This window comes from Lygodium microphyllum, chromosome 25 (assembly GCF_053477565.2).
Source record: "Lygodium microphyllum isolate KBCC chromosome 25, Lygodium_microphyllum_v1.1.10, whole genome shotgun sequence".
NCBI lineage: Eukaryota > Viridiplantae > Streptophyta > Polypodiopsida > Schizaeales > Lygodiaceae > Lygodium > Lygodium microphyllum.
In genome coordinates, this window is record NC_141159.1 from 68,629,376 (window position 1) to 68,653,705 (window position 24,330).

Sequence of the window (24,330 nt, forward strand, 5' to 3'; positions counted from 1 at the left end):
GTTTGCAGGAAAGAATGAGACTCGGATATCCTTCTTGAAGAAAGAGTTAGAGACTTTGAAGATGAATGAGGGTGATTCTATGCAGGATCACTTGAATAAGATTCAGGACTTGCGGAAGCAGCTCATGAATGTAGATGAGTACTTTTCGGATGCACAGTTGATATCCACCACCTTGAATTCCTTACCTCCTTCGTACTTGTCTTTTCATACTGCATTGAACCTCACCATGAGGATTGCCGAGCACCCACTCACTTTTATTCAGCTGGTTAGTTTGCTTCTAGAGGAGGAGCAAACAAGAAAAAATAGTGGTGTGGATGCTATAGTCTCTGAGCAGGCTTTTGTGGCAAGACATAAAGGCAAAAACAGCAAGGTGAAAAATGCTCCACAGAGTTCTGGTACTTCTGGTACATCACAGAATCAGACACAAGGGGGGACGCAAGCTAAAAAGGGAAAATGTCATTATTGTAAGAAGCCAGGCCACTATATCACTGAGTGCAGGAAGCACATTGCCAAAGAGAAGAAGGAGTCAGGAATATCTGTTTCTACTACTCCTTCCACGGCTAGTGAGTCCGCGTCCTTTGTTGTAGACAGGGACTATTGTTTTTACACTTGCAGTTATGACATCTCTTGGGCTGATAGAGCACTTAGCTCTACAGAGGATGCTGACACTTGGTTCTTTGACAGTGGTGCTTCTAGACATATTACATCTCGCAGAGATTTGTTTGCTTCAGTTAGTGTACCTCCCTTTGGGAAATCTGTACAGTGTGCCAATAATGCATCATACCCTGTTCGTGGTATTGGGGAGATTCAGCTCACAGCCATTGATGGCTCTATTCTCCGCCTGTAGGATGCTTTGTTTGTGCCTGGGATCAAGAAGAATTTGCTATCTATTTCTTCTTTGGCACGTTGTGGTTTGCAGGTCACATTTGATGATGACAGTTGCATGGTTAGAGATAAAGAATGCATGACTTTGGTCTTGATATGATCTTTGTGTCATGGTTTATATGAGTTGGATACTCTTTTAGTAGATCAGTCGGCATACTTGACATCCACTCTTACTCCTGCTATGGTACAGGCGGAGTTATGGCATGCTCGTTTGGGGCATGTAAACTTTGGCAGCTTGATGCTTTTGCAGCGTACTCAGATGTTGGATGGCTTACCTCTCTTGGAGAGACCTCCTGAGCACTTATGCGAGGGATGCATTTTTGGGAAAATGCATCGTTTTTCATTTTCCCGTGATGTTGCTTTCAAAGCAACAACCAGATTGCAGTTGGTGCATTCAGATGTTTGTGGGCCTATGCAAACAATGTCATTGGGCGGTTGTTATTATTTTGTGACATTCATTGATGACTTTACACGTTTTTGTTGGGTCTACTGTTTGAAAAAGAAGTCAGAAGTGTATGATGCATTTTTGGCTTTCAGTGCACTTGTTGAAAATCAATCTGGATGCAAAATTAAGATTCTCCGTTCGGACGGAGGGGGGGAATACATGTCCTCTATGCTGAATTCTTTTTTGAAGCAAAAAGGCATAGTTCATTAGTACACTACTTCCTATACTCCACAGCAGAATGGGGTAGCAGAGCGGAAGAATCGGTCACTCATGGAGATGGCCAGATTTATGCTGAAGGCAAAGAGCTTGCCTCATAGTTTTTGGATGGAAGCAGTCATGTGTGCTTGCTATATTTTGAAGAGATGCCCTACCAAAGCCTTGAAGACCATCACACCTTTTGAGGCTTGGAACAGCCGTAAACCTTCTGTTGGCCACTTCCGTACCTTTGGGTGTCTTGCCTATGCCCATATTCCACAGGTACTTAGAAAAAAGTTGGACAACAAGGCTGTTAAGTGCATTTTTATGGGATATAGCAGTGAGAGCAAAGGCTACAGACTCTATGATCCCGTTACAAAGAAGGTTTTTGTCAACAGGGGTGTTGTTTTTGATGAAAAATCAGAATTATCCTTGGCTGGTTTGGACACATATCAAGCTGCCCGTGATGTTTTTAAAGGGCTGCTGCTCGTTACTTTTGGTGATTCAGCTGGAGCTTCAAAAAATGAACCTAATGTTCAGCCAGCTGTTCCTATGGAAAGTGCAGAAATTGAGCCATTGGCTGATCGGAATATTCAGCATAATGCTGAAACTGAAATTCAGCAAGAGCTTGCACACAGTCAGCAAGCTAGACAGTTACCTAGATGGTATTTGCAGACTATGCAAGATAGTCCTTCGGATGCACCCATGGCTGGTTGTACTAGAAGGCAAACTCGTTTGCATGATTCAGCACATAGCATGGAGTTTGTTATGGCAGCAACTACTTTTGATAATGAAGAGCCTGAATGTTTTGAGGATGCACAACACAGTGTGCATTGGATGGCAGCAATGCAAGCTGAATTAAATTCTATCACTAAGAATCAAACTTGGGATTTGGTGTCTTTGCCATTTGGGAAGAAAGCCATTGGAACGAAATGGGTCTACAAATTGAAAAGGAAAGCAGATGGATCCATTGATAAATACAAGGCACGGCTTGTAGCTAAAGGCTACGCACAGAAAAAGGGCATTGACTATGAGGAGACATTTGCTCCTACTTCCCGTATGACGACCATCAGGTCTATGATTGCTTTGGCTGCACATTATGGATGGACAGTGCATCAGCTGGATATCAAGACTGCATTTTTACATGGGGAACTTCAGGAGGAAGTTTATGTACAACAGCCCATTGGTTTTGCAGTTGAAGGCTCAGAACATTTGGTATGCAAGCTCAAAAAGGCACTATATGGTTTGAAACAAGCTCCTAGAGCTTGCTATGCAAAAATAGATGCTTTCTTGCTTGGTCAGGGGTTTCTAAACAGCTCATCTGAGTCTACCCTTTACGTATGTAAAGAAGGGGGATCTATGCTGATTATATGTCTTTATGTTGATGACCTTTTGCTCACTGGAACACATGCTGATGAGATTTCAGCATTCAAACAAAATTTGCAGCAAACTTTTGACATGTCTGACTTGGGAATTTTGCATTACTACTTGGGCATCCAGTTCATACATGATGCTCGAGGTATTGGGCTCTCACAGTCAAGGTATATTGGGCAGCTTCTTGAGAAGTTTGGCTTACAGGATTGCAAGCCAGTTTGTACCCCCATGGAAGCTGGACTGAAACTGTCATTACATGATGACAGTGATTTGTTTGATATACATACATATCCTCCTGCAGTTGGATGTCTTATCTACCTATGCAACACTAGGCCGGACATACAGTTTACAGTTTCAGCTTTGAGCAGGTATATGCATCAGCCACGTATGTCACATTGGCAAGCTGTCAAGCGTGTTTTTCGTTACTTGCAGGGTACTCGATCTCTTGGGTTGCTTTATGCCAAGGGGGGACCATTGCAGTTACATGCTTACAGTGATTCTGATTGGGCTGGTGATTATGATACACGTCACTCCACTAGTGGCAATTGTTTCTTTCTTGGCTCTTCTTGCATTTCTTGGCTTAGCAAGAAACAATCCACTGTTGCCACATCGTCATGTGAAGCTGAATACAAGGCAGCTTTCACTACCACAGTTGAATGCGTATGGCTTAGACGTTTGCTAGCTGATCTGGATGTATCTGTTACAGAGCCTACTCCTTTGTTCACTGACAGTCAGAGTACCATTGCAGTGGCACGGAACCCAGTGTTTCATGCCCGCACGAAACACATTGAGATCCATTATCACTTTGTCAGAGAGAGGCTACATGCAAGTGATATCAGCCTTGTCTATTGTCCTACCACCAGTAATGTGGCAGACATCTTCATTAAAGCTCTTCCTCGTGACAAATTTGAAGCATTTCGCGATGCTTTAAATTTGATATCCTTTGGTGACAGATGATCCTTGTACTCTTGATCACTCTTCACTCCAGGGGGTTTTGTTGGGTATTTGACTCACGCCTCACTTATGCCTACGCTCATATGGGAGTGTCGGTGATCAGTAGGACAGTGGGGCACTTTTTACTCTCGGTAGGAGAGGTTTTTTCCCCCAGACTTATAGTCTTATTTTCATATGTGCTTATGTTACACACTTATGGGTACTTACCGTGTGTCGGGTGTGAACGCCCCCTACAACCCTAAGGTTTAAGGGTTGTACTTTGTACTTTTACATCACACTCTTTCAGTCTATTCTCTTGGGTGTCGTGCTTCACTTTGTCTCTCTCACTCTCACACTGTCTACTGCACTCTCAGTTGCACCTCGATTCTCCCTCCTCACACTTGTTGTCTTGGTCTTGCACATATAATGGCTCATTTTCATGGGCAATAGCTGGCTGATCATTTCTAGCAGCATTTTCTGCATTTACAAGTTCATTTATAGCAGGTATTCGTTGCTGTATAGCGGACATATTTTGTTGTCCAAAAGGTATTTCTTCTTGGAATACAACCCCACGGACCTCCTCAGTCTTTTCGGGTTGTTTGTGCATGTGATCTTTCCGGAAGATAACGTCCTTGCTGCATAATACTTTCCTTTTCTCGGGATCCCACAATTTATACCCCTTTTCACCCTCGTCACCATATCCTAGGAAAATGCATTTACAGGCTTTGGCTCAAGTTTGCTGCGTTTTTCTTTACGAATATGCACAAAAGCCTCGTAGCAAAACACTTTCAGATGAGCATATGAAGGTGGCTTTCCCGACTAGACTTCTTGGGAAACTTCCCTCCCAAAGACCTGTTTGGTGACTGATTTATTAAATGAACGGCTGTCATAACAGCCTTTGCCCAAAAACCATGGGGTAATGCAGAATGAGACAGCATCGTTCAGACCTTATCCTGTACGGTCCGATTCATACGCTTTGCACCTCCATTTTGGGGCAGATTATGAGGGGCAATGAGCTCCCTCTTTATCCCTTTGCTGTCACAAAATGCCTGAAAGGCCTTGGACATATATTCCCCACCATTGTCAGAGCGAAGACACTTAAGTGTCTTATCTGTCTGATTTTCAGCCAATGCCAAGAATTTTTTTAACTTTTCAAGCACTTCATCCTTGCTACGAATAGGGTAAACCCATACTTTGTGTGTAGCATCATCGACAAAGGTTACAAAATATTGCTTTCCCCCTAAAGATAATCCTGGCATTTGATATACATCTGAATGTACTAACTCTAGAGGAGAAGATTTCAAAGAAAGGGACTTTTTATGTGATGTGTGTGCATGTTTGCCATAAATGCAATGATCACAATGCTCAAAATCAGCATAACAAAGACAAGGTAAGTAACCCAAACAAGAAAGCACTTTCGTTCTTGTTTGACTCATGTGTCCCAGCCGGCCATGCCACAAAGAAACGCTGGGCTTCTCAATCACGGCAATAACATTGTCACGCACATTAGATTTATGAAGTCGATACAAAGTATCCCTTTTGCAACCCCTGGCAATAATCCTAGATCCGTTACAGATCTTCCATTTTCCATCACCAAAGGTGGTATGAAAACCATAATCATCTAGCTGTCGTGTGCTAATCAAACTCCTCTTGAGCTGAGGTACATGGCCTACATGCTGAAGTGTAAAGACAGAGCCATGCTAAAGCTGTAACTGCACACTGTCAATACCTGCAATCTCGCATGCATAGTTGTCCCCAAGATGGACAACACCATGTCGACCCCCTGTATAGGCGGAGAACCACTCACGATGAGGGGTGACATGAGAGGAAGCACCTAAATCGAGAATCCAGGTATGCATGTCATCATCTGTATCTGCAAGTAAAACATGTGTACCAAAGTGTGAAGAGACAAAGAGTACGTCACTTCCACTGTCACTGTCATGAGTGACTACTTTCACCTCATCATTTTTTACACTGCTCTTCTTAGGCTGACTGTCCTTTTCTTCCTTGCTATCATCTGTCTTCTTGCCTTTTCCTTTCTCTTTCTTCCATTTGTAGCAGTCACGTTTAAAGTGACCCTTCTTGCCACAATGATGGCATTCAACATCTTTGTTACGTGATTTACTGCATCCCTTGCTATCATATTTGCCCTTTTGTTGTGATATGCCCCTAGTATGCAAAGCACTTGAAGACTTACTGGATGCATTGTTCTGTCAATTCATCTCTTCTATAAGTAGAGCAGTCTGTACATCAGCATACAAAATGATCACATTAGAATTGCTCATAGTAGTCCTGAATGTATCCCAACTCTTTGGTAGAGTGCAAAGCAAGAAAGTAGCCTTAAATTCCTCATCAATCATGAACTTCAAGGCAACCAGCTGGCTGAAAATGGAGTTAAACTCACTCAAGTGAGTAGACATTGCTGTACCTTCTTTCATACGCAAATCCATAAGCTTTTTCAGCCAATACACTTTGCTTGTAGCACTCTTCTGTGCATACTGTTCTTTCAGTCTAGTCCATATAGCATATGCAAATTCAAACCTTAAATGTTGAAGAGCAAGGTATCAGAAATCGAGAGCTCTATGGTTGAGCGTGCAAGCTCATTCAACTCATCCCAATCGTCTTGATCCATGTCCGCAAGCTTTGCCCCTCTTGTTTTAATCGGCTTTGCCTGCTTCTTTTGTAACAGGATATTGTAGCACTGTTTTTGCCACATTGCAAATTTATGTGCGCCTTCAAGCTTCTTTATGTGCATCAAATTATTTCTGTCATTACTGCTAGCCTTGATTTTCAGCCCAAATGTGACCAAAAAACCAGCAAATGCAGGCCCAAATTGTCACCCAAGTGACCAAGGTACAAACAGGTACCAATCAATAATAAATGACCATGCAGAAGTACAGATTTCAGATCTGTAATTAAGTTTTTAGAGGCACCAAACCAAGTGCTATAGCATTATCCAACTGATTATAGCTGTTCGAAGGGCATGTGCATCACATTAAATGAGAAATCCCAAAATTTCAGCTGCAATTTCTGTTGTACATGTACCCACGGGCATAAATTTCGACACGAATGGTCAAAAGCCCCAAAATTTTGTGCTCAGAGCATCAAATACACATCTTCATTTTCTTTGTCATGCATAGGACAGGCCAGTTTTCCCAAAATATAGCAATGTCAAGAAAACCCCCAAATTTTACCAAGTGTTGATGTCCAAATTGCGTGGAATTCAACCTACATGTACATAAAATTACCAAATGCTGCACAAATTTTGCCCAAACTGCAAAAGCCCCAAATTGCATGGGGTCCAATGTGCATCAATGTCAAGAAATTGGCAAATTTCAGCTCAATATTTGCGCATGTACATTAAAAGCTCCAAATCTCCGCGACAAAATGTCACAAATTCTTGCAATTTCTGAGACAAATTTGTTTGTCTTGTATCACATTCCTCAAATCTAGGAAAACCCCAAAATTTTTGGGTCAAATGTTGAGAAATTTCACTCAAATGATCAAAATTTTAACAATTTTGGCGAAATCTGCAATTGAAATGGCACAATGCCTGCAGTTCCGACGTAGATGCCTCAATTTTTCACGAACAGTGCTCAGTCTGGCGCAGCCCCAAGTTTCTGGGCCGAAATTGCACAAATTTGACCTTTTGTGCTTGCACGCACGAACTCCGGTTAGAGGAAGGAGTTTGAAAAAATACTTTTTTTGAAAAAAAACATTTTTGATGATGGGTCCGTTGACTCGTCAGGTATGTCTCCTGTCCTCCCCGTCGAGCGCTCGCCCCGCTGGTCCCGTCACCGTTGCGTGCTCGCTCCGCTGGTCCCGTTACCGTAGCGCACAAACAGCAGTTGCCTGTGCTGGACCGTCCAACACCAAGTGCTGCTGCCCACTGCTGGTCATCACCACGTTGGTCAATCGTCGGCTGCAATCGCTGTTAGCTGCTGCACCAGTCGACTACCTCAGGCCTGCACTCGTCGACTGTCTCTCTAGCACACGAGCCTGCCTGCGACTCTCCTGCTCGCCTTTGAGCTGTCTCTTGCCAGCTCTGGTCTTCTGCCTCAGCCTGACGATAGTCTGCAGCACCTTACGCTCTCATAACAGTTTGTAGGGAATGATTAGGCATGGAGATCGAGGCAGACAGTCGGTACGCGCAGTGAGAGACAGAGAGAGTACAAGAGAGCAGAGTAGAGAGTGGGCACGTTTTTAGGTACAATGACGAGTGTACCACTTTAGGTTTTTAGATAATATGTATATATATGAAAGTACAATGTGCTAAGGGTGTGCTCACACCCGTGCACATATAAAAGGCACGATGGCCCTTTATTCCCAACACACTTTGCTCCTTTCTCGTGCTGCACTTGTTTGCCTCAGCCTTCAAACACTGAAAACACAAACTTTTGTCGCACTAAAATCTCCTGTTCAGTTTGGCCACAATCAATCAGCTCTTCAATGCTGCTCTGATACCATGTCAGAGTGCAGCGAATGCAGAAGCATATGATTGGACTAAAAGAAAATGAACACAAGAGGGAGAGAGAAAAGAGAATAGAACACAGAAATTTGCAGTAGGCAAATGCTGAAATGAAGGCAGATGTATACATAGGCTGTCAAAGTATGTCCATGAGCCGATCTCTCTCTCCACTTGAAAAGACAAGTGAGGAATGACCGGGGGCAGGCTGCCTATTGATAGCATGAAGAAAACAATAAAATAATCAGGTCGGCCAGCAAAAACTGGCCGATTGCTGCACAACTACAATTGCTGAATAAAATAGTGCTAAAATGCTGCGCAATAAATGTGAGCTGCCACGTGGCACCCTATGTGGCTTGTCCAGCCTGCCCGACTGCCTGGAAATGCTGGTAATGGCCTGTAGAACTGCATAGAACTGTCCACCTGATAAATTGGAAATGTGTAACTGTGTCTGAGAGTGCTAACTGTACAACAGTAACCTGACAATGCCTGTCCAGGGGATGAATAAATCTTTAACAATATTAGCCACTGCAAATCAGTCCCTAAGTCATCGCTGATTCCTTCAGGCACACTCCTTAAACTTAATCCAGCTTTGTCCTAGTGCTGCCTACAGTTGCTCTCACAAATGGTGGCATTTCATACAACAAATGACCCAAATGGGCTCTCAACAGGATTAGGATTTTTAATCTGAATACCCTAATGTGTACAGTAGCAGATCAGTCCCAAATTTGTCCTCGTATGCATAGTGCATGCTCTTCATTCTCAATCCAACTTTGCCATAGTGCATCTACTTATGGTTGCTCTCACGAACAGGCATTTCACACACCAAAACTGACCCGAATGCACGCTAATAAGTGCCAAAGTGCATCACTATGTCGATCTCAGCCCAATGAGTGATTGCATGTCTAGAAAACGAGTTATGCATGTCCATGTGCTGCTGTATATCCACATGCATGTTTAAAAGCAGGGAATGCATCCTTCAAATTCTTCTCTCTTTGCACAGTGGAGTGTACCATGTTTGTTTTAGAAAAATCAAAACCTTACAAAGTGAACAAGTTGCTACCTTTGCATATGGGAAATTTTGAATAGACTATTTTATTTTATTCTATTTGCAGTTCAGAAAGCAAAAGTAATCGACTGAGATGACTAAACTTTACAGGTATTCGTCTTGCTGCTACAAGAAAAATAGTTCCAGCAGCCCCATTATTGCTGCTCAGCATTGCTGCATCGGCTGTTTTTGCAGGGGCATACTTACAAGATCGAGTAATTTAGGTAATAGATATCCTGGAAAGGTTTCAATGCTTTTTAATCTACACATAGAGATCTGATGTTGTTTTCCACGATACTCAACCTCCTGTAGTCATTTGCTGATGCTGTCTTTCCTTTTCAGATTTTGCATTGCTGCTATGAGAGTGTAGATTGGGGTTCCAGAGAAGGCCTGAGTAACTGTAAACATCAAAAGTTTTGAGTTGGCACGGTTGTGCAACCATGATACGAATTTTGTGGCATCCGCCATTAAGAGGGTTATGCTATGAATTTTGCAGCTTTGGTTCAATAACGAAGTGATGTGATGTATACTTAAAACATTCAGGCAGGGTAGATCTCTGCATGGTGTGTACCTGTAGCTTCGTTCTTGTGTGTTTTGGTTGTCTGGTAGATGCTCAAACAGAAAGTGAAATTTATCTAGGTTGGTTACACCTTGTACTGCTTGAGACTTGACAGATTGCAATCAGGTTGATCAAGTACCCAATTGTTCTTGTTTTCCAGGCTCCTTTGAGGCATCTAGGCATGATTGCATTCAGCTCAATAGAAATTTCCAGCAGTATAATTTATACTTCACCAATTCTAGATGTTTTCTGAGGGGCCTTCAAAATATAGAGACTCTGTGAATATCAGTCTGTGCACGCTTATGTGAGTGTGGTCTGGGGCATTTGCATGGACCCAATTGGAGCTGAATTGCATGGACCCAATTGCATGCAAGATTGTCGCACATGGATTTATACAAGAGGCAAGAGTTTGAGTATGGAAGAATTTCTTTATACATATTTTGCATGTGTACACATGCATATGTGTGGGGGTGAGGACAAAGGTTTTACCATCAAGTGTATCCTCTTTGAACCCCTAGGCTTGATGCTCCCTTGTACTAAAAACAGAGAGAGAGAGAGAGAGAGAGAGAGAGAGAGAGAGAGAGAGAGAGAGAGAGATGCACCTTCAATTGTCATTGCCTTAGTTGTTGATGCCTTTGCACTATCTCGTGTAACCCTCAACCCTATTCCTTGTATGTGTGAGTATCATTGCTCTCTACCTCTTATGCTTATGTTGTTACTTGCAATTGGAGCACCCAACCTTTCAAAGTTATAGCTTGATATGATGATTTTGTTTCACTTGTGTGCCATCATCAGTTAGTCTCGTGATTGGAGCTAGGTGCGAAACCATGTCCTAGAGAGAATAGATGATGATAGCACCAACACAATGTTGAGTAGGATAGATATTGATCTCAAGTAGGTCTACATATTCACCTTAGTTTTCATTGGTGCACACAAGCTCAACATTTGTCCACATGACTAATACCTATCCCCCTTCTCATATTTACTGCAAAAAGGCGATTGTGTAGCTAGTAACCTCCTACTTGCTTCAACAATTGCACTAATAGATTGAGATTGAGATTGTGGAAAGGATAGGAATCTAGATTGTTTGTAAGATGTTGCTTTACATGTGTATGCTCGCGTGAATGCGCACCCGCGCGCACGCACGCATATACAAACACACACACACACAAAGTATAGGCAACAACCTTGATGTGGGCAACAATGAAATCCTAATAACTTTGATGTGGACAACAATGATTGGATTTCATTGTCAATGTTACTATCTTTGAGTAAATGAAAATTTACATTAGCTTTTGCATGCAAGTTCTTACTAGCTTGCCATACTCTTTCATTTTGCCATTTTCACTAATGTGCCCATCAAGGGATTCTGGAGCCCCGAGAGGAACACCAAGGGAAAGGGAATTCTCTTGCAAGAAAATCTATCTTGTAACATCAACAAGCTTGTTTATCATGTTTCATATGATCACAATGAAGAAAAGAACACCAGTCACAACAAATCTTCATGCAGCATCATGTAAATCTCCCACGGATTTTTATAGAATCAACCATATTCTTCAACATCTTCACAAAATCCATCAATGGAACAAAGAAATCAAAGGAATACACCATCTTAGAATGGAAAAACATCACATAGTATTCATCTTCAATATCTTCATAGTCTTCTCTCTCAATCTCTTATATACAATCACTTTGTTTTAGTAGAATTGACTATCTCTGACTCTCTCTCTCTCACTCCATCAATAATACCTCATATTCTCATTACAATCTCTCAAAAATTACTCTCAATAATCACTCTTAGATCGTGGATATCCCTCCCAAGAGGTATGTCTGATATGAAGAGTCACCAGAGTCACTACAGTGTCTCTTCACAGCTCACTACTGTCACTTCACTCTAGTCTTCTCTTGAGTCTTTAGTAGCTACTTCTTTCACTTCCTTCAGCTTTTTTGCACTTGTATTCACCTCTTTCCAAGGCTAGAAAACTTTCCCAAAGTCACACATACATTCCACAGAACACTTACAGAAGCATACAGAACAGTCTACAGAACAGCTACAGTACAGAACAGAACAGAAGCAGAAGCTCTACAGAAGACCTACAGAAGGTCATCAAAACCACATCACTCATTCTCAAACCATTCCAAACTCTCACAAACCATTCAATAAACTTTCACAAGATCTCAATCTTCATTAATCAATACTTCATCCCTCCTTACAGAAGACAATCAGAACAAAACAGAGCAAAACAGAAGGTATACAGAACCAATCAGAACCTGTCAGAACATCATAGAACCACCAACAAACATCATGAACTTCCAAAACACAATCAATATCATCCAAAACACTCTTAAACCACTTCTAAATCAACCAATCATTCCATAAAATCAACCATTCAGCTCTCAAAAACAACAAAAATCAGCCAAAAAATAAGTCATTTCAACACTCAACATATCCCCACACTTAATAAGGAAGCGTCCTCGCGACCCAGTAAAAAAGGAATATAAGTTCATAGAAAAGCTCAACTTTGATCTTCAATATCTTTTCAGAAAGAATCCATCCACCACGACCCCAACTTATAACCTGTTTCTGATATAAAAATACAAAGAAAGGAAAACCCTTTATATATTAACACCTCTTATCAAACTAAAAATCATCACAAATTTGTAAAGGATATAAGAGTTTGCTTCTTCGTCATCTGCATCAGCTTCAACTCTCCAACCACGACCCCAACTTTACAAATCTTCAAAACATAGCTCGTACACAAAATCCAATAGGAAACCACCACGTTCGTTTGACATAAATGAACTCACAACACAAACACTAATACACAAGACAACCATCTGAATGACTTCTTCAAAAAGAGAGTTGTTCATTGGAAAGCTTCCACCATACATTGGAAAGGTATCAATGAAGATGATCCCTCTTAAAAGATTGATGTTGTCGGAATCGATCCATAGATAAGGATTCATCTACAAAGTTTTTAGGAGGATTTTGGAAAAATTGGAGACAGCACATCCTTTCCAACAGGACCAAGTATCTGCTAGGCAAACAAAGGGCATGAAAATACAGTATCTCTAGTTGTTGGGAATCAATGCTAACATTGACATTCATGCACAACTTTGGAATAGGCTTTGAATCAGTATGAGAGTGCCTATGCATATACGCTAGGTACCAAGCAAAGTGAGCAGTTAATCTCACTGAGGGATCTGCAGACTGTGAATATTGTTGGGTAAAATGAACATAGTTTTGATAAGCTTGATTGGAAGCTGTCTATTCCCCTGGAATTACTGGCCAATTAATCTGTGGTCCTGTAAGGCAATCATCCGAACTCCATCCCCTTCTTTTGGAAATCTGAGTATCAAAACCGTCACAGTCACTAACCAACTGATGTGGTTGAGATATGGAAGTGTTAGGAGAGGGTAGTGGAATAAGGGAAAGTGGATGTAGGGAAGGATAGGAAAAATCATAAAAGGAAGAAAAGGTTAAAGGAGTGGCAGAAATTTGTAAGGAATCACTAAGGAACGGTGTTAACTGATAAATAGGAAATGTAGAGGGTACATTTATGAGGGGTGAAGGACAGGGTGGAGAAGGGGAAAATACCCTATCCTCAATAAAGGAACAGTAAGTGAAAATATGAATTTGATGAAAATTTAAAGGTTGGAAAAGAAGTGGTAAAATTACTGTGGAATTAGTTTGACAAAGGGAAAAATATATAGCATAGCGGTGAGCCAATTGTTGGTAATAGAGGAGGGTAGGAACAGAAGGTCCCAAGAGAGATCGTCTATGATAGGCATCAAAGAAGGTAACATCAAATGGATTATGTTTGGAAAGATAGGTTAAGAGATCCATCCTCAGTTGGTTAGTACTCTGGGTAAAGGTAGGAGCAGTGTTTTGTCTTTGATTGAGGACCACCGAATCAATCATGGAATGCCACGAATTATCCTGACAATCAGCTACTTTGGAGGAATAACTTTGAAACATATCAGCTATGCAGCTCCAAATGATTGACATATAGAACAGCCTGTAAGACCACATCCCCCACATACCATGCCATATCTACCTCATCTGGAATTAACAAATCTCCTCGGAGATACATATATGACTTCAACATGGTGTCTGGCGTGACAGAATCTTCAAAGACCATTCTGACTACCTCTGTCAACAACTCAGCAGACCAAGCCCCACTCCAGCCATCCTCTGGAAAAGGTAAATCCATCGTGGAAAGCTTCATATAGAAGACCAACTTCTGCAAGTGGTAGTGGACAAAGAAAGAATGGTCTAGTAAGACATATTCCTGAAACTGTTCAAAGGTAGACCATAACAAGTCCATTCTGGACTGCAATCGTTCCACTTTGTCTTGGAATAGAGGGCACAAAGTAGAATGTCTCTGTAGGGTAGCCAAATCCTGCGGTGAAAGAGAAGGAATTAATGGAACAGGAGGGCTTGGAGGAACAGAGCGGGACTTTGTAAGCTGATCTTGCAACTGCTGGATTTGGGAGGCTTGGTTGGCCACTGTGTGATTAGCCATCTGTAAAGCTAAAAGCTTGTCATCTAAAAGAACTTGGAATTCTTTCGCTTCGCTGAACATCCTCTCCTTCTTTGCTAAAAGGCTAGTAACCTGTGACTGAGCCTCGAATAACTGGGTCTTCAATGAAGAAATCTCATCGCTTTGAATGGCAACCAGTTGGGTTTGCTGTTTCATTTGCTTAAATAGATCTGCTAGGGTATCCTTAGCAGAAGCTAACTCAGATGTTGCCTTATGCAACTGGTCCTTAGACTGCATGAGCTCTTCATAGAAAGATGCGTACAGCTGTTGAACACAGGCTGTCACTGACAACTCAATGGAACTTTGAATATCCTTGCAGAGGAAAGGAATGGCATCTCCTGAGACGAGACTGTTCAGGGAAGGAACTGAGATCTCCAAGGATCCTTCTCGATGTGCTCGGAATAGGTTATTGCAAGTGAGATACCCAGGGAGTTCACTGCCAAAGGTAGCAGGGATAGGTACTGAGGGAAGTACAGCAGGGGCTTTATCCGCTACCCTCTTCAAGCGTTTGCGCTGTATGACCAAGGGAGGCGGAGAATCATCATCCTCAATGTCAATAGGTGCTGACTCTTCTGAAGGTGGAGGAGGAGGTACTGGATCTGATGGAGGAGGTGGAGGCACAGTCTTCTGTAAACCTGAATAGGTCAAGAAGGCAGACAAATATGATCCGTAGGTAACATTGGTAATATTACCCCTCGTGACTTTAACAAAATGCTGATCCATTTTAGTAAGGAGGTATGTGCTCCAATCAATAGCAACTCCTTTTAGTACCATCCTGGAAGCTGTGAAAAGCTTTTTGGATAAATAGTGGGATGGCGTTTTGGCAGGCATAAACCTGTCTTGAAGGAACTGACACATCGTCTTCCATACGGGATCAGTGATCATAGAAAACGAAACTCCTGAAGAGTTTATCACTTTCTTAACATCAAGGACTTCCCTTGTCTGCTTCTGCAACAGCTTGAGAATCTCTTCATTAGAGAAGAGCTGACGAGTGGTCACAAAAGGTTCTCCTTTGGAGGGTAAAGATAGAGCCTTCCCTAAGCCACGAGACGTCAATGTCATAGACATTCCTTGGACTACGCCTGTCTTCTTGCTGTAAGAGGCCAGGAACTCATCACATACGGACGGATCCTCTGGAAGTAATGGAAAAGGAGTGGCCACAAAAGCAGCAAGTCCTGCCTTCGTGAGGGGCTCAAAAGTAAGTAGGGACGAGTAATCCCTACTAACTAATGGGACGTACTGGATAGGGGGAGGAGCATGAGAAGGCGCCATTCAAATGGTTACACACACACCACAAACACAGACAATCAAGGAGAATGCCTGAAAAGTAACAGACAAAAACCAAGGATAAGAGAATTACCAATAAAATGTAACTCGACCTACTAACCCCAAGCAAACCACATCCTAGAAAAAATTTGACATGACCTTGAGACAAATGCGACCGAAAGCTTCATGCGATGCATCAGACAAACACCCTGAACCCTGTATCAGGCAACAAAAGAAAGAAAAAAAAAAACTGCATACCGTACCCGTAACCGTAACTAAGATAGGAAACCAAAACCATGCCATATCCGACACATATCAATACGACATCTGTGATAGAACCAAGACTGGACCATGGAAAATAACACTAATGACTGCGTATACCCATCCCACGAAACGGTTCATTAAAAAGGGGAATTAAGTGCAGTGAGGGGGGAATTAATTTAATGAAGGGTTGATTTTAATCAATTATTAAAAATGGGTGAATTTTTATTAGGTAATAAACCTTAGCAAGAAAACGGCGGTTCCTTATTATAAATTTATTTACCAATTATTAGGTTAAAACGGTGCAGTTATTCGATTCCCGGACTTCGATTCTCGATTGGGTCTCTAAATGCAATTCATTGATTATAATTTAAGGTGATGAGCGCTTTTTTGCCAGCGCGTGCTCATGTGACGGCTGGTTCATTTTAATTAAAAATTAAAGTGCCTCTTTAGCGCACGTAGCGCGTGCTAAGTGAACGGTTGGTTTATTTTAATTAAAAAAAATGTGTATTTAGCGCGAATGCGCGTGGAAACGGTGGGTGAATTTAAGGGTTCATTTTAACAATGAATTTGTGATTAAGGGGAAAAATTAAAATAAATAAAGCACATAAAATAAATACCTGGAAGGGGTGTATGTAATGCAGGAATGCGCACGGAAGAGTTCCAGTAAAGGAAAAGTAAAGAGCACTGATGAAACAACAATGACAACACCTTAGCAGATGTGTTGATTTGGTTTGTGTTGGTTTTGTTTATTTTTATTTTTTTATTACTTTTTTTTAAATTTTTAGTTGTGATTATTTATGGTTGAATAAATGGAAAATGAGCAAGGGAGGTGAGGGAAATTTTTTAGAATTTTGTAAGAAATTTTTAGAATTTTTTACAATTTTTTAAATGAAATTTCTATATTTTTTGGCAATTTAAGGGTAAATTTAGGAAATGTGGAATTTTCAGAAATTATAGGGTAGGCAATTTCCAGCAGACAAATTTCCAAAAATTGACAAAAGGCAAAATGAATTTTTAGAAATTTTTTTGAATTTTTTTAATGGAAAATTAATGTAGTGATTAATTAAGTCACCTAAATCACATTAATCAAATAAGTCAGTTAAACATAAGTCAATTAAGTCAGGTTAGTGGGATAAGTCAGGTTAGTCTACCTAAGTCTAGTCAGGTAAGTCAGTCAGCTAGGTTAGTTAGGGTAGGTTAGTTAACCTAACTAAGGTTAGGTTAGGGTTAATGGGTGGGATTAGGTTAGTTAACCTAACTAAGGTTAGGTTAGGGTTAGTGGATAGGATTAGGTTAGTTAACCTAACTAAGGTTAGGTGAACCTAGTTAGGTTAGTCAATTAACTAGGTAGGTTAGTTTTAACCTAGTTAGGTTAGTTAATTAACTAGGTAGGTTAGTTTTAACCTGAGGGAGGAGGTGGAAGAGGAAGAGGAGGAAGGGGAGGTGAACAGGCGCCGGCTCGACGGCTGACGGCGCTCCACGCGGCGGCAACGGCGGCGACGGCGGCACCACGCGGCGGGCAAGAGGGAGGGAGGAGGCGCTGCGGGCGGGGGGTAGCAGGCGCCGGGGGAGGAGAAGGAGATGTTGGGGGCGGGGGAGGAGAAGGGAGGCGTTGGGGGGGGTAGGAGACGAGGGAGGAGGAGGAGATGCTGGGGGGCGGGGGAGGAGAAGGGAGGCGCTGGGGGGGGTAGGAGACGACGGCGGGTAGGCTGGGGGGGTAGGATGCGACGGTGGGTAGGCTGGGGGGGGTAGGAGACGAGGGAGGAGGAGGAGATGCTGGGGGGCGGGAGAGGAGAAGGGAGGAGGAGAGGCTGCACGGGAGGAGGGTAGGAGATGAGGGAGGAGGACACGCAGGAAGAGAGAGAAAGAAAGGGAGAGAGAAAGAGAGAGGGAAGGGCGGTTGGGGGGAAGGGATGGGCAGTTGGGGAGGGAGGGGTGGGGGCACATGGGGGGGGCATGGGGTGGTCAGTTAGAGGAAAGGGGTGGGGTTATGGGCGGGGTAGGGGTCCAAGGGGGATAGGGGGTGCCCGAAGGAAGGGGAAGGGTAGGAAGGTATGGGTGCGTACCCCCGTCCCACGCGCGTGCGCGGGGCGGGGTAAAAAAATTTGCCGTGACGGGATTGAAATGAAGCGGGGAAGACGGTACGGGTTACGCGGACACGACCGAGGCACGTGGAGATTCGTAAAATCGAAAAAGGGCGCGTTCACGCGCAAAAAGGGCGTGAGAAAAAACATAAAAATAAAGAAAAATTAATAACTCCCAATCCGGACGTCAAAACGAAATAGCGTAAAAACGAAAAGTGGGCAGGACGACAGGGGGGAAACAAGAAAAATACGGGACGGGGGTTCCAGGAGGGGTAAAGGGCGGTCACGTGCAAAAACACAAAAAACGAACCAGAAACGCAATTTAAAAATTCATATCGAAAGATCCGTGCATCGGAATGAGGTGCAGAAAAAAGGGAAACTGTGCAGAAAGATGTGCGCGACAATCCTATCACGTCAAAACATAATTCCGACTAAGGTAAGACGCGTTCACATGGGAAAAACCCAAAAAACAAACCCGAAAATGGGATCAGAAATTAATATCAGACGAACCGTTTACCGGAATAACATGCAGTAAGAAGGAAAAATGTCCGCAGAAAGGAGTGGCACAGGGTTATCACGTTAAACCGCAGTTCCGGCGGAAATAGGAGGGGTTCACATGTGAAAAACTCCAAAAATACTCCCGAAAACTCTTTTAAAATTTAATAAGTAAAAATCCAGAAGTCGAAAAAGGGTGGAGGAAAAAGAAAAAAGGTGGGGGACGGCACAGGGGACACGACTGTCAAATCAAATTGAAATTTCGATGCAAACAGGGCAGGTTCACATAGAAAAATGTCAAAAATACACACGAAAAAGTCGTGAAAACCCGGAAAATTAATAACAGACAAACCATGTATCGGAATGATGCAGAAGAAAAAGAAAAAATGTCAGGGGAAAAGCGCTAGTCAGGGCTATGATGTCAGAGCATGATTCGGAAGCAAGAAAAGCGCATTCACATGGAAAACCGTCTAAATTGCGTAAAATGCTTCAAAAATTAATAACTCAAAAACCGTGCACCGGAACAGGGGTAGGTAAAAAGGAAAAATGATCAGTTCAAAGAGAGGAACAGGGCTATAAGGTTGGATGGGGACTTTGGTGAACGTAGGGTGCATTCACATGGAAGGACCTCAAAATCAAGGAATGAAGGAAAACTGCAAGGGAACAGCCCCAAGGGTGGGTGGAAAATGAATGGGTGGGTGGGAAGGGATCCCATTAGGGTAAAAGCAAGTCATGGCATACATGCATGAGCAAGGTAAGGCATATGCAGAGAAATATGCACGGAAGATGCGCAGGGACGCGTCCCCACACTTAAGACCTTAACGGATAGGGTTAACCGAGCAACAGGGACCTAGGACCACGCCACATACCATCCACTAATGTCCCCACACTTAAAACATGACCATCACTAAGAAACAAAAGTTGTAGGGTTAGAAAAACTTGGCCCGTTTCGTCAAGAATCAAGGTTGAGTGTCGATGGCACGTCCAATGTTGTTGTCGACTGCAGGAGGTACCAAGGCATCTTTACAGCACACATTCGTCATGGCAGGGACCACGCGGCAGCACCCAGGGAGGTAGCTGATGGAAGGAATCGCAGAAAATTCGTCGATGATGATGAGGGATACTACACTCAACTCACAGTCACTCAATTGGAATGAAAGAACAGTCACTCGCCCCATGACTAATATCACTTGAGGGAAAAGGATTTAAACCCATATCTCATACCCAGTTGAGGAATTGACAAGGGGAAAATGGTGCGAAGGAGTATGCCAGGGTGCACATTTGATGGTGCATTAGTGCGTCCAACCCGTCTGGCATAAGTGCAAAGAGGAAGGCAAGGGAGCCGTACAGTGCAGTGTACAGAACAGGGTGATGTGTCTTGTGTTGACGGTAAAGACCCATCCCGTGGGTGCATAGGAAAACGGGAACATACCTGACTCCAAGTGTCGTAACGTCCCTCAATCTCACCTCTCGGTAATTGATTGAAGAAACTCCAGTCACACTCATCCCACCCTCTGTCTCACTCTCTGTTGATAGATACAGGAGGGCAGCCTTTTCCTGAAACCCATTGATGTAATCCTCATAGTCACTTGTGCAAAGGGTGTATGCCTTGTGCGCAGTTGATGGTGCAACAGTGCATCCCGCCCTGTGCCGGCATACGGTGCAAGAAGGAAGGCAAGGGAGCCTTATGGTGCAGTGCACCGAACAAATCGTGCTTTGTGCTTTGGGAGGCCCCATCCCGTCCGTGCAACACTTCATTCACACTTCTCACCTCGCATTTGATTTGAAGGGAAAAGACTGGTCTCTCGCCCCACCCTCTGTCTCACTCTCTGTTGATAGATACAAAGGGCAACCGTACTCACTTCCCCATCCGGTTAGGATGAAAGCTCACATCACTCGATTGTTTGTCGATGAAGATCGCGTCATCAGTTGTTAAAGAGGCGTACCCAGGGAGGTAGCCATCAAATCGAACGTTGTATTGGACAGGAACATAGCGTCTGCTAGAGGACAGGTAGTCACTTTGCAAAAAGACCCAGGACACAGCGTACCAAGGGAGGCAGCTTCGGAATTGGATCCTCGAGATATCAATTAATAAATCCACTTTTTGGACTGCTGGGTGTTACCACCTTTTCCACAGCCAGCTTCTCGCCCAAGGGTGTTTATCACCTTTTCTCGGAACGAGGCCTGCTATGACAGGGAATTGCTTCCTTTTCTCTCATAACAGATTTTTTTTTTCCTTTCTCCTTTGGTTTTTTCTTTTTCTTTTTCTTATTTTCCCCTATTCCCGAGGGTGTTTCCACCTTTTCTCGAAGAATAGGTCGGCATGATAGGGACCTTAGTCCTTTTCTCCCATAATCGATATGTTTTGTTTTGTTTTTTTTTTTTCTTTTCTTCAAATTGAACAAGGGAATGGTGGAAAGACCATGTGTTAGAACCCACCTCGTCACTGTCGCTGGTGGAAAATAGAGGATAAGAGATTAAGGCTAGAAGGGGGGTTTGAGGAGATAGGGTTGCATCCATCTCATCAGAAGTGGCTGAAGAATGGCTATCAGAAGTAGCATCATAAGAAGTACAGTGCCGTGCCAACGAGGGAAAGGATCAAGTGTCCATAATTGTCAAGATCCCCAAGGAGGAAAGTACTTCTTCAGGCGATATCCATTGATCAGAAAGGGATCATTAGAGGCATCAACAGTCTGCACTTGGACAGAACCATTAGGGTTGATGGCAAGTACCTTATAGGGGCCCATCCACCGTTGTTGGAGCTTGCCAGGAAACTTGCCAAAGCGTGAATCATAGGCTAGGACCAAATCACCTTCTTTGAACTCCTTGTGCTTGATGAAACTATCATGGTAAGCCTTGCGTCGAGCTTGCGTGGCTTCCATGCACTGTAGAGCCATCCTGCGAATTTCGTCCAAACATTCCAAGTGCAGGAGACGGCGTTGCAGTGAATCATCATCCCCCAAACGCTCTTTGATAGCCACTCTCAAAGAGGGTAGTTCCAATTCAACAGGAAAAACAGCTTCTGTTCCATACACCAACTGGAAAGGTGTCTGTCCCGTTGCTGCTTTATGGGAGGTTCTGTACGCCCAGAGGGCCTTTGTAAGTCGATCGTCCCAATCACGACGATGTGCAGCAATTGTTCTTGTCAGAATCGAGCAGAGGATGCGATTGGTGACTTCGACTTGGCCGTTGGCTCTAGGGTAATAAGGAGTGGACTTGCGATGGCGGATCTTATACAACTCTGTCAACTCTTCCATGACTTTGTTAAGGAAATGAGTGCCTCTGTCACTTACCAGCTCTAAGGGACTGTCAAAACGGGTGATGATATTCTCGTACATGAACAGGGCCACGCTGTTACCATCGTCCCGCTTAAGGGCTTTAGCTTCACACCACTTTGTGACATAATTCGTACATACGAGGATGTATCTGTTCTGTTTCCTTCTGGTGGGAGGGTCGATCGGACCTACGAAGTCAATGCCCCACTTCTCAAACGGCTTCAAAGGAAGGATAGGTTGCAATGGCATGGCACTTGTCTTGGTGGGTTTCCCCATTCTTTGACAAGCATCACATCTTTTACAGTAATCATAGGAATCTTTGTGAATGGTAGGCCACCAATATCCTGCTAGCAGAGCCTTCCTAGACGTAGCTTCTCCTGCAAAGTGACCTCCACATGGCTCGTCGTGGCAAGCCTTCAGAACAATCCCAATCTCATCTCCTGCAACACATCTTCTGAGCATTTCATCTTTGCCTTTCTTGTACAGTGCACCGCCTAGCAGGGTGTATGGGGCTGATTCTAGCATGAGCTTCTTCCTTTCCCGACTAGAAATACCAGGAGGGTACTGTTGGGTTGCCAGCAGATTGGCAATGTCCGCATACCAGGGAGTGACAGTTTCTACTAAGAATAAGGAATCATCCTGCTCCTCGTCTGCAGTTTGTGGGATACGCGACAGATGATCAGCCAGAACATGTGAACGACCGGGCTTAGTAATCACCTCAAAGTTAAACTCCTGGAATAAAAGGAGCCATCTCATCAATCGTCCTTTCACATCTGCTTTGTTCATCAAGAAGGACAGGGCCTCATGATCCACATAAAATTTAAAGTGGGTGGATAGGAGATAATGGCGAAACTTCTCCAAGGCAAACACCATTGCCAAGCACTCCAGCTCTGTCATTGTATAGTTTCGTTCCCTATCAGTGACTTTTCGGCTTGCATAATAGATCGGTTGATCCAACTTCGAGGAGCCCTTCTGGCAGAGGACAGCACCTAAGCCTTCAATTGATGCATCAGTGTGTACATGGAACTCTTTCGTCCAATCAGGAGGTTGCAGAATGGGTGCCTCTATCAGACACTGCTTCAGAGTGTGGAAGGCTTTGTCACATTCTTCCGTCCAAGTAAACTCTGCATCTTTCCTCAGAAGCTTGTGCAAGGAAGTTGCCTTTGTTGCAAAATGGGCTATGAACCTTCTGTAGTAACCCACATGGCCTAGGAATCCCCTCAACTGTTTGAGGTTGGTGGGTGCTGTCAGAGCTGCAATCTTTTCGATCTTTGCAGGGTCTGTTGATATCCCTTGTGCTGAGACAATGTGGCCCAACAAAACTCCAGAAGAGACCCCAAATATGCATTTGTCGGGGTTGAGGGAAATCCCATACTCCCGGCATCGGTCAAAACATTGTTCCAGATGTTCCCAGTGTTCACAAATTAAACTATAGACACAGAAGTCATCTAAATATACCTCAATAAAGTCGTGCATGTGATTTTGAAATGCAGCCATAATGACTCGTTGGAAAGTAGCAGGGGCATTGCAGAGCCCAAATGGCATCACTCGGTAAGCGTAGGTCCCCCATTCTGTGGTGAAGGTCGTTTTGGATTGGTCTTCTTCTGCGATTTGGACTTGGTTGTATCCGCTGAATCCATCCAGAAGAGAATAAAGTTCATGTCCTGCCACTGTGTCCAACAGTTGGTCTGTGAAAGGGATAGGAAAGTGATCCTTCTTTGTCTTGGAATTAAGCTTTCGAAAATCCACACATATTCGCAATTTTCCATTCTTCTTGGGTACAACCATGATGGGTGAAACCCATTCACTATTTGCCACTGGATAGATGAACTCGGCCTCCAGAAGCTTCAGCAGCTCCGCTTTCACCAATGTGGAATAATTCGGGTTCATTCGCCTCTGTCGTTGCCGTACTGGCTTGGCATCAGGCTCCAAGTCAATATGATGTTGACATATTGTGGGATCAATCCCCTTTAGGTCTTTGTAAGACCATGCAAACACGTCCAAATTCTCTTTCAACAAGTTGTACAAGGTTAACAACTCCTCTTCTGGGAGACTGTTACCCACCTTCAAGTGGCGTTCAGTGCCTTCTGAATCCACAAAGGTTAACTGCCTTTCACCTTCTACTTCACGGATGAAGGCCCCACGGACTGCTTCTGGATACAGATCCGACTCCTTCAAGGGAGTGATGTCCTCTTCTGATGTCCCACTAGAACCAACTTCTTCTTTTGGTGGAGACTTAGGTTGCTCCTTAAGACGTTGGAATGGAATTAGAGCTGTTTCGGGTTTGGTTTCAAGATTAATTACGTCTTGGCTTGAAGACTCATCTTCTGAAGATGACACATCCAGGAATGTCACATAACAGGGACCTACTAATTTCTGTCGGGTTTGTCGGACTGGTGCTTGTTGGCACAGTGCATCATCATCATCTTTCTTTGGCAAAAATGGGTTAGGACAGCATGAGCCACTCTCAAAAGACGGCTTGCTCTTCTTAATCCATT

General features: G+C 43.3%; 1 protein-coding gene across 1 annotated transcript in view; it reads left to right on the forward strand.

The window, feature by feature from the left end:
- Positions 1–10,213, forward strand: part of LOC148014338 (Transmembrane proteins 14C) — a 130,323-nt gene extending 120,110 nt beyond the window's left edge. Inside the window, exons 4-5 of the mRNA XM_087666944.1 lie at positions 9,457–9,569; positions 9,688–10,213. Of these exons, the coding sequence (XP_087523070.1) occupies positions 9,457–9,569 (113 nt within the window). The 3' untranslated portion in view covers positions 9,688–10,213. The remainder of the gene's footprint in view (positions 1–9,456; positions 9,570–9,687) is intronic.
- The last annotated feature ends 14,117 nt before the right edge of the window (positions 10,214–24,330 follow it).